This window comes from Megalops cyprinoides, chromosome 14 (genome assembly GCF_013368585.1).
Source record: "Megalops cyprinoides isolate fMegCyp1 chromosome 14, fMegCyp1.pri, whole genome shotgun sequence".
NCBI classification, from domain to species: Eukaryota; Metazoa; Chordata; class Actinopteri; order Elopiformes; family Megalopidae; genus Megalops; species Megalops cyprinoides.
In genome coordinates, this window is record NC_050596.1 from 24,169,873 (window position 1) to 24,181,301 (window position 11,429).

Genomic DNA, 11,429 nt, shown 5'->3' on the forward strand with positions numbered 1-11,429 from the left:
AAGAGGGACCCGACCCCAGCTTTAATGAGCTGCATGTACAGACTTCAATTATTCATTGATTTGTGGATGATAGTTATGTAAGCAATCCTTTCTTTATAAAGCTTCTGTAATGAGGGACCAGGGTGATATCTGTGGCTCCCAATGCTCCATCTTTCCATTGCCATTTGCTGTTGTCTATACCACAAACCTCTGCAACGCGGCTCTCCCGTATTGGATGCAAGCAGCTGTTTAACAAACGGAAAGGAGGCCAACCCTCATTACATTTCAATGAGGGTGAACCTTTTGAGGAAAACAAGCTGTAAGCAGTTTGTTTTGTACCTCGACAGTGTATTTGCTTTCAGCCAAGCAGAGCCATACCCAAACACTGAACAACAAAGTCAGGTCTGTTGTCCAGACAAAATAAGATACGCTTAATCCAGAGACCAAAGACATTGGCCTGACAGTGCCACCTCATTCTCTGCTTCTGTCTTATAAGCAGCCCTCTTACTGAACCACAGTAAATGGGAATAGCAGTCACATGATTTACAGTTTATTGAAAACACTGTTACATGCACTGTATGTTGTTCATTTAAAAACAGGAGCAGGGGTATATCATGGCAAATTTGCTGTTATGTGTAAATGCTGCAAGTGGAGGTGTGGTTTATAATGATGTTAACTAAAATGTTTCTATGTTGTGGTACAGTACATATTTACTTGTAGTTAATTTGTTGTGGTACTCTGTATGCAAGTGAAAGGTAGAGGGATTAACAACCTTTATGAGTCGCTCACAGCGGACGTACCACTTAATTTTAATTTATTAAAATAGTAATTGGAAAATTATTTCAGCAGACAATTGTGAAAATGGATTTCTGAATTTATGTTGAATATTTATTTTTTATATAATCCCTTTGAGATTAGGGGTGGGCACAGGTAATAGATAACAACTCCAATGTGGTTTGGACCAGTTTCGCAGAACCATGGCTACAGATGTTATTCTCCCTCAGAGAGAAGGCTTTTTAAAATGCTACAGCTGCATCAGACTGTTAACACACAGTTAACAGAGCAAGACTGATGTAGCAGATAAATCTGCATGGAGGAAGACGGTTCAGTAATATTCATTTTTACGTCCAATATTGGGCTAGAAGGAGGACTGTTATAATGGAGATTAAACAAGATGGATAGATAGCTAAAGTATAACTAAATAGCTCTGCACAGATTCATTTCAGCTGATCGGAAACCAGGTGTTTGTTTTGTTTTCAGTTCTTGCTGTCATAGAACTGTAAAGCTAGCATGCTAGCTACCTGGTTTGCCACTACAATTCAATACTTACTAAAGCAGTCTTCTTTCATTGCCATCTGCACTTGCACTTTTTTGTGTTTTTGCTCCTTTGCAACATGTATTTTCATGGTGAATATTTTACTGGTTGACATATTTACAGATAGACAGGTAAGCTGTTTTACTGTAGTCTAATAAACCCCGTAATTAGTGTTGTTGCTAATGAAGCATGTTTTATTTAACAGATGTGTCTAAATTTAAAGTGGTACTTATATATTAGGGGGTGACATTACATAAAAAAAACATGTTCCAAACTACTCTCACAGCATGTGCAAGTGCAACAACGAGCAGACAGTTGTGATGGCAGTGAGACAAAATCAAAAAAATCAAAATCATGTTCAGAATGTTAATTATTTTTACTCAGTTACTGTTTTTATTCACTTGAGAGTATGCGAAATGCCCACCCCTATTTTCGATGTGCTGTACATAGAAAGAGTCAGTTGTATCCTTTTCATGCAAAATAAAGTGTAGGAAATGTTTGTGACATTTGTGACTTTGACATTATTAAATATATTCAATGAATAGAGAGACATGAATATTAACAAATACCTGAGACTTTATAACAAATGTTTTTAGCAAAATTTCAGGGCAGAAACATCATGAAGAGTAGCAGTTCTGGTGTGATGCATTGTGTTAGCCTTTTGCAGGGAGGGGGGGTCTGTGGGGCGACCACATTGTGTTTGCATTGCTGACACCTAAATATTGCAAATATAATGTAATATTCTGTATATTTACAGTTCTCTTCTCTTCTCTTCACAGGGAAACAGAAACAGAAAGTGGTGAGTGCATTCAAACAAATGTGTTTAAATAACACCATGGCCTCTTCACATTACTGTACCATAATATCACACACACTGCCTAACACAGCCCCATATCACCATTCACTGCTTACGTAAAATACAAGTACTAGACTGAAACTGACACAGCAAGCAAGTTTCTCGCTGTATGACATTGTCCCAATTTGCCAGCTCATAATTAGTGATAAGCATTTGGAGTAATATCTAACCGGAAGGATGTCGTTATGAGCACTGTATAACTATTCTTGCATCTGGGTACCTTGAAGTTCATGCTCATAGTTTAAAGCCTGAGGCCACATTTTGCCCCTTTCCTTTACTTGTTGTGGGTCTTTTTTAAATAAAAGAAATATCACAGCAGAGCAGGCTGTATTCATTTGGACTTCTCCAGTTTTATTACCTGGCAAGACCTGAACTAGGGGCTTAATGATGCAATTAAATTGATTGAGCAAACCAAATAAAAGAGCTGCATTAAATGAATTGGATGGTCTGTCTATAACAATGATCTAGTGGCAATTTTATTAATATTACCTTGTCAGCAGATTATTGAGAGGTAAAAGCAAAATACCTAAACGTCTTAACAGCATCACTTAACAGACCAGTACAGTATTCCCTGCGTTGTGTTTGCCTGTTGTTGGCTGTGCAGCATAGCTCCTTACCAGGTCTCTGTGTTTTTTCTAAACTCTTAAAATTACTGCACACTGATTCTACTCGGTTTCATAAGTTAACATTAACAGCGGTGGTGTTTTGTGGATCAGGCCCACTCTGTAAACCCACTGCAGAACACAGCTGATGTCAGTGGTGAGCAGCACTGTGGGGGGACACTGTGCTGTCACTGTGCTGCTGTGTCGACTGTCCTGCCTCTAACCCTGTGCCTCCACTGCAGACTGAGCACATCCCTCCCTACGATGTCGTCCCTTCCATGAGGCCCGTGGTCCTGGTCGGACCCTCCCTGAAAGGATACGAGGTAGGCCACAGCCCGAAATGTCGCCGCCCCCCCTTCTACCCAGCTTCTGATCCCTTCACCACCTTGCTCCTTCTCACTGACCCAGTATAGAATCGCTTCAGCACCTCCCTCTCGCTATCATTGGCCTATCTGTGTGTCACATGACCATGGGGGCTCTACCCCACCCTGTACAATATTATACCCTCACCGTGCATTACAAGGTTTACAACCACCTTTGGCTCCCATTCATTATAGATATTAAACACGCTGAATATTCAAAAGGCTGGGAAGCAGGCAAATGAAGGTGTCATGTACTGTATATTTGCCGCCTTCTCGTGGCTCGGTGTGCTGCCTCCGGGGCGCCTCGGTGTCCTCCCCACCTCCCTGGGATGATGGGGTTAACATGGCAGGGGCGTCGGGGTGACACCCCCGTCCCGGCATCCGCGTGCGAGCAGCCACGCGCAAGAAACAGAAGGGCAGCTCTTCTCTCCGGCGCGGCAGCGAGAGGCGGGAGAGAGCTGGAGTCGTCACAGACATCGCAGTCCTCCGTCTCCGGCGCTGCGTTGCCGTGGCAACAACCTTCTGGGTACAGCGCGTCAGTCTCAAAAGTAGAGCACGGTTTGAAATTAGAAAAGAGGAGAAGCGACGCAAGCACCCTTGAAGCGCCACGAGCGCAAGAGCAGGAGACGTTAAAAAACGCTGCTGGAGACCGAAGGCAAGAACGGTGTATCCCAGGAAGCGGGACCAGCAGCTGTCTTCATTTCCGTATGCCACGCAATGCCAGTTCAACAGCACAAGATGTGCACATACATGGCGTGTTTGTTGTCTCTTGTCTTAAAAATCATATTTATATAACAGGATAAAGGAAAAAAAAAAAATCATGTGACGTCAAGCCTGCGTCTTCTTTGCCTGATCACAGAACGCAGAACCAGTAGGGACACCTTGCTTTAGCCCAAGACAAAGGGATGAGGGGATGCTGGAGAGAGATGCAGACAACCCACTGACATCATGCAGGGAAATAAGTCACTGGCACCGACGGGCAATTACGCAAAGCTGTAAACGCCATTGGAAAGATGCCTTGTTTACTCTTGAAATTATGGTTTGGCCCTTCTGCGGACTTAGTGCCGGGACCGGGCTGTGACTCATTGCAGCTGGGGAGAGGAGGCTTTTAAATAAGCAGGTAATCATCTCAGCGTCCCACAGGCCTGCGGAGCCAGCAGGGCAGGGGGATGCGCATTGAAAAGTGTCTGTCTGTCTCAGCTGTGCTGACAGAGAAGGGAACGGGTATCTGCCAATCCCCCCAACCCCCCCCCCCCACCACCACCACAAGGGGAGAGACCTGTGTGAGGCCAACTCAAATCGCAAAACCATTGTCGTAACCTTAGTGTCTAATGCCATCCTTTATATTCAGATTCCTCTTAAAAATGTCCTAAAAGTCTCTAAGGGTTAATGTTTTACCTACAGAAAAGGGGCTTAATGCTCCAGCAAGGGACAAAGGAGAGTACGATGAGGAAGTGGGCCCTAGATTAGCATTCAAATTCTGTTCCCATGGTGGTCACTGCCATTGTAGCCTGTAGCCTTGCACAAGTTACTAGATTGCTTCAGTATATGTAGTATGTTAAAGGTATTCTGTGGAAGCCAATTTGGATAAATGTGTCTGCAATGTAAACTGGCCTTATTCTACAGTAAATTGACCATAGCTATTGTGATATTACAAATCTTACATACATCTGTAATGCCCACATATCTCCTTTGTTCCACCTGTATTTCATGAACAAATGATACATATATCTTTAACAAAACAGGTGTGACTATTGGACATATCAATTCATCATTGGATGTTTTTACCCATACCTTTTTTGTCTGGTTTGTTGGTTCTAGCAAAGATATTTCATGACATATCGAGAGCTGAGTATGAAAGGGGTATCAGAGTAAAACCAGTCAACTCTACATCTCATGTGCAGGGTGATGTAGGTTTAGTGCTGTCAGGCCTCTATTCAAATCTGACATGAAATCGAATAAACTAAAGGCATTAAATGTATTCTATATCTGTCCACACTGAGTTCTAAGTGTGCCAAGACAGAGCACCAGAAGACATGAAGGAAAAGGAGATGTCCTTGTTAAACACAACCAGGGTCACTTTGCATCCACAGGCCATGGTGTGTTAGCAATATCCAAATGCCGATAACATCTGCTGCACATACTAGTTTTTCCAAATCATTTTGTTCTTTTTTACATTTTCTTGACAAGGCGTGCTATCCTTAAATAACTAACCATATACTGCATATGCTTGGAAAGTGCTGCCCACCGTGTCACATGTGTTGTGCCATTTCTTTTAAACAGATAGAGTGTAAGGGAGGTGTAAGCCTATTCAGTATGTATGTACAGAAATACTTTCAATGAGTAGAATGTAAGATCCTCTTGCTCTCCCAGGAGTTGAGATCGCAGCTTAATTTGCACATTCACTTCTCCTTCGGCGTGTTTCGTTACATTATTGAAGTGAAGAGCACATGACAGTAAACGTAAGGTGAAGAACTTTGCTCAAGCAAACAAGTGCCATGCCACACAAGACTCAGAACTCAGAACAACTAGGTTGAGTGTTGAGTGTCCCGACCACTGCTCCACACTGTTCTCAGATCAGTGTATCTCTGCATGGCCAGACCTCACACCACCCTGGTGACTGTTCTCCAGCCTTGGAGCGTAGTACAGATATCTGACAAAAATAGATTTAAGATCAGCTGCTGTAACCCAATCCATCTCCTGCGTATAGCTCCCCATGACATTTCCCATTGTAGGTCTTAATCACCTGATTTAATGTAACGGGGATTAATTCTGTGGAAAATGAAGTGGAAAGAAACCATGGTTCCCAATGATGGATGGGCTTGGTCAAGTGCATAATTTATAGGCAGAGCAGAAGACCCCAAATGGAGTTCTTGTGTTGGAACGAGCAAGGACCCTTGCACACATATTGGGTTACTTCACCTGAAACGAGATATAATAGATATTTCATACTGAACGTAATTGTTTTGTAGGTTGTGGCAATAAGTAGTACTGCTTTAAAATCATTAGTGATTGTTTTCTTGTCATTTCGACAGGCTTCAAATCAGTTGATCCTGGTTACTTGTCAGTTACTGAAAAAATGGAAGGGTCAGTGATCAACCAGTCAAGTTTGAGCGGATACAGCACTCCCTCTAAAAGAAATTGTCACATAGCATATTAGAGACAGACACCTCAAGTCCTATCGGATGGAATCGTCTGCTGCTCTGCTTGCCGATTTCCTCTCTGTCCCCTTAACCTTCCTCTCGCTCTCATGTTTCCCTCTCTCTGCTCCTGCCCTGTCCACCTGACTCTCCCGGGCGCCCCGCGCAGGTGACAGACATGATGCAGAAAGCGCTTTTTGACTTCCTGAAGCACAGGTTCGACGGCAGGTGAGGACAGCTGAAGCTGAGGAGCTGGACACACAGCTGCTCACAGATTCATACATCTGCGTTTCGCACTGGATCCTCTTTATTTTTCTCTAGACAGTCTGGTGCAGATGCTATCAAAGCAAGCTAAACCCTAGCTTGTAAGTGTATGATAATGCCGGTCTAAAAAAAATATTTTAAAAAATAAAGGAAACATGGTGTACTTCTTTTTTTGGAATATGCAGGTAATTACATCAGGTTATATTCTGTACATAACATTTTATCAGCCTTTGTTAATAGTTGCAGAGATGACTGTTTCCAATTTCATTGCATGTCTCAGAGGATTTACAGTTATTACTGTAAATTGATGTATGGTATGGACAAGTACCAAGAAATCCCATGGGTGTCTTCAAAGCTTTTTCTGCAAATGCATGCACTTTGTCTTGAGAGCTGTTCACCTGTGTCGACATAAAAGGCTAACATCTCTGTTCCCTTTCGCTATCTGTTAGGATTCCATTTTCTTTTTATGAAAATTGTTCACAGTTGCAATTACTCAAGCATTTTCAGATATTCTCTGATGGGTTTTTATGGTAACATCTCTGATTTTTAGTAGTAAACATCTGAGGTAAAGACTTACATTTCTCTGATTACTAAGACTTCAGGAACAATAATGTTAAGTTTTAAGCATAAAGCTAATTGCACTTATTGTAAAGTGTTCCTATTTTTACAAACCTAACTGCTTTTCTCTGTTGTAGGATATCTATCACAAGGGTCACTGCTGACATATCTCTGGCCAAGAGGTCGGTACTGAACAACCCAAGTAAGAGAGCTATCATTGAGAGGTCCAACACCAGGTCCAGTTTAGGTAAGTCTGGGAAACATTCTCCAAGGGCATATATCAAGACCCTGCATTATGAGAGAAATAATACCTTATTGAGGGGTTTCACATAGAAATTTGATATTTTCTTTTTTTTTTCAATTTACACTCATTTTAGCCATCATGAAACCAAAAAATTAATTGGCAGTTTTCACTTTCACTTCTCTAGTGTGTTAATTAAAGACATCTTGAAAAGTGTGAGAACCATTTTGTAGGCCTTCTGTCATTTTTAGAATTGTTTTCTAACATTGGGGGGGGGGGTGCTGCTGGAGCTGTGGGTGGTGTGTTATTGTGCTTCTCCTGGATGGGTGAACTACACAGAGGAATCTGTTTTCTGTAAAAGATGCTCATTTGTAATATTACACACCGAGGACTGTTGGAAACAATGTTGTTTCCTGTTTCCATCAGCGGAAGTTCAAAGTGAGATCGAGAGGATTTTTGAGCTGGCCAGATCCTTACAGTTGGTCGTGCTGGATGCAGACACCATCAACCATCCCGCGCAGTTAATAAAGACATCCTTAGCGCCCATAATCGTCCATGTCAAAGTGTCCTCTCCAAAGGTAGGGGCACACTACACCAAACAAATCAACCTCCTTCCTTGTAGAATGAGTGTTATTGTGGCTTTTTCAAGTGCATTATTACCGCCCTCTTGTGGTGTGATGCTTCATCTAATGCATTATTTCTCAACTGTCTGTCCTCGGGGCATACATTGCATGCAGGTTTTTGTCCCAGCTTTTGATTGATTGAGCTTTTGATTGACGGAGCTGGTTGATTGAGCTGTTTATTGAATGCTCATCTGAGTTTGACAAAACTTGACAGGTAATTGCTGTTAGTCTTTTGCAAAAGAAATGTGAAGTGTTGTGAGAGTTCTTGATTGTGCTGTAATTACCTGCAAAGGTATTTCATCTATCTATTCTTATTCATTTATGCACCTTAAGTAAATTAGTTATGTGAATTGGTATTCAGTTGATTTAACTTTTGTCATGGTTTAAAGGCCACCGAGGGGTAGCTCTGTCAAAATGTATCATTGTATTATTTTACAGTGATCGCTTATCTAATTATAGCCTTTAGTTAATGTTAAGTAATCTTAAAAAAGTCAATAAGAATTTTATTGGATACACTCAAAACACACCAATCAATGATTCTGTCAGGGCTGGTGTGTCTGGTGCAGACACATCTGTCTTTTTTTGTTGTTTGTTTGTTTTAAATCAGTGACGGTTGATGTGTCCTGTCCACCCCTCCTGCAGGTTTTGCAGCGGCTGATAAAATCACGGGGGAAGTCCCAGAGCAAACACCTGAACGTGCAGCTGGTGGCAGCGGACAAGCTGGCACAGTGCCCCCCGGTGCGTGCGCTCGGCCTAGCAGCCTCCATCCTCGTTTACAACGGTCCCATCTGCAGGCGTCGGCCGCTCATGTCTCCCTGTACCCTTGTCCCTCCCTAGGAAATGTTCGATATTATCCTGGATGAGAACCAGCTAGAGGACGCATGCGAACACCTGGCGGAGTACCTTGAGGCCTACTGGCGTGCCACCCACACCTCAAACAGCACCCCCCTCAACCCCCTGCTGGGCCGGAACCTGGGCTCCACTGCACTTTCTCCATATCCCACGGCAATCTCTGGACTACAGGTGATTCATGCTCGTTTGGTACTCTTCACTACAAAATAAAGCTCCAAGCAAGATGTACAGGCTGTGCCTCAAAAGTACATTGTTGTACTCTATATTTATTGTTCACTGACTGAGATTTGCTTACCAGTATGAGACGCATCTGGCAGATGTTTGTGAAGTTTTTTTCAGTGTCAAATATTCACTGGTTCTTTAAAGGTGATTTAGAGTAGGCTTCATTAAACTGACTCTGATCACTGAAAGCATGGCACATTGCTCCAACATTAAGCATAACATGGGAGGCGGCAGTGTAGCACAGATAGTAAGGAGTAGGACTCGTAACCAAAAGGTTTCCGGCTTGATTCCCCGCTGGGGCACTGCTGTTGTACCCTTGGGCAAGATTCTTAACCCACAATTGCTTCAGTGAATATTCAGCTGAATAAATGGGTAAAATTGCAACTTGTGTAACTCAGCCTGGAGAAGAGCATCTGCCAAATAACAAAGATGTAATGCAACGTAACACTGAGAGATTGTTCTGTGTTGTCTGGGTGTTGCTCCTGATGTTAGCAAAGAGCTAATGCATGTATTTCAGTACTATGGAGACTTACCGGAGGCTTCCCCACCTCTCTCCAGGGCCAAAGAATGAGACACAGTAACCACACAGCAGACCACTCCCCTATCGAGCGCCGCAGCCTGATGACCTCGGACGAAAACTACCACAACGAGCGGGCACGCAAGAGCCGCAACCGCCTATCCTCAGGCTCCCAGCATAGCCGAGACCACTATCCCCTGGTGGAGGAGGAGTACCATGACCCCTACCAGGACACGTATAAGCCTCACCGCAACCGAGGCTCCCCCGGTGGCTACAGCCACGACTCCAGGCACCGGCTTTGAGTCTGTGCCCCTCCCAAAAACCATCTAGGCCTCTCTCTTCTCTCTGACCCAGTACAACAGAGCCGGGGCGGCTCCTGTTGAATCGTGTCAATCTTTTCTCTGAGTGTAATACCTCTTTTCCCTCTGGCACTGGTTCCAGCCCACACTGCACTCCGTCTGCAGGTAAATCCAGGCACTTCTTTTTTAAAAAAAAATAAAACAAAAAACAAGACCTTGCAACCGAAAAGGGAGTGCAGATTTTTTTTTTACTGGTCAGTACTGGACAGTACTGGTTTACTGCAGTAGCCGTACCTGCCGGTTCCCATCTTTTTACAGTACGGCTCAGTTACGGTTCAGTTTGGCTAAGGTCGTAAGGGTGTGCATGGTTGTCCGGTGACCGGCTCTCAGAGTCCGTCCGTCCCCCCCGCCGCCGTCGCTGCTTTAGCAGGGCTGGCTGTTGCAGCGTGTCGTTGCGCCTCGAACCAGTGCCAGCGTGTGGAAATGCTAGAGCGCAGCGCGTCCCGTGTGATCAGCACAGCGCATCCCGTGTGATCAGCACAGCGCATCCCGTGTGATCAGCACAGAATCTTTTGCACGTTTTCAGGAGCCGATAGAAAACAGTGTTATTACACATCCTCAACGCCCTTGATTTGTTGAAAAAAATTTGTCTTTGGTTGTGGGTATTTGAGAATGGTACACCTTTGATGTACGGCGCAGGCAAAGTTTGTTTTTTGCCAAACCTTCAAGGGAATCGTTTGTGGCTCAGACCCTTTCGCTTCCCTTGACTTCCGTCCTTTCTCTTCAGTGATACTTAGTGCCAATTGAGATGAACAGTATGAGGAGCAAGACCCACCCAGGTGTGGGACACGGCATGGCGTATTTTCTAAGCAGATTTCCGATAATTCTGAGCAAGCTGCAAGTTGTTTTAAAACATATTTTCTAAATGTACCAAATGGCCTGCTCCAATTCTGCACCTGGAGTCCATTCAGGAAAGGTGAGATCCTTGCCTCACATTAGGTACATTACACAGATGTGAGGAATCATGGGTTGCCTGTCAGCACATTGATGCTGTATCCGGATTGGAGGGGATGAATTCAAGTTTACCAATCAGGACTGTGGTCTGCTAAAATTTCTTGGGAAAGAAACAAATATTAGCTTTTTTGCATTTGCAGTTGCTCAGACTTTACCTAGAGGGTATCTACTATACAAAATCAGGGGCAGAGCCTTGATAATGTGCAAAGGCAGGAAAGCTTTGATCAGGCTAAACTGCCATAATGTGATTGGCATTTTGCTGTGCCCAATCCACAGCAGGTCCTTCTGAATGTGATGTCATTTGCATCATATTTTATTCTCTTTATTGCTGGCACGTTTCCCTAGTTGCAAAACATATTTATTGTGTTAGAGACATCCCTGTTTGACTAGGAGAAGTAGAGACTGCTGCGTTTTCTTTGGCAGTAGCACCATAGAGAAACTAGAGACTTTTTTAACAGTTCAGATGATGTAGCTAAAGAGAAAGGCCTCTCAGAAATGCTGCTTACAATGCCAGTAGATGCTGTCAGTGACCAGGAGGAAGGTTGTGGCCAAACACAACATGGCCTTTTGTCTCATGAAGATCCT

The 11,429-nt window shown here is 43.5% G+C and overlaps 1 protein-coding gene across 2 annotated transcripts in view; it reads left to right on the forward strand.

Annotated features, from left to right (window-relative positions):
• The window catches only part of cacnb4a (calcium channel, voltage-dependent, beta 4a subunit), a 48,972-nt gene extending 38,186 nt beyond the window's left edge, over positions 1-10,786 (forward strand). The window contains exons 6-13 of one of the 2 annotated variants that reach the window (XM_036545856.1): positions 2,075-2,093; positions 2,995-3,075; positions 6,424-6,482; positions 7,214-7,323; positions 7,744-7,895; positions 8,583-8,678; positions 8,778-8,963; positions 9,573-10,786. In XM_036545856.1, the coding sequence (XP_036401749.1) occupies positions 2,075-2,093; positions 2,995-3,075; positions 6,424-6,482; positions 7,214-7,323; positions 7,744-7,895; positions 8,583-8,678; positions 8,778-8,963; positions 9,573-9,833 (964 nt within the window). In that variant the 3' untranslated portion in view covers positions 9,834-10,786. Of the gene's footprint in view, positions 1-2,073; positions 2,094-2,994; positions 3,076-6,423; positions 6,483-7,213; positions 7,324-7,743; positions 7,896-8,582; positions 8,679-8,777; positions 8,964-9,572 lie in introns of both variants that reach the window. The other variant, XM_036545857.1, reaches the window with a different exon arrangement.
• Positions 10,787-11,429: the final 643 nt, after the last annotated feature.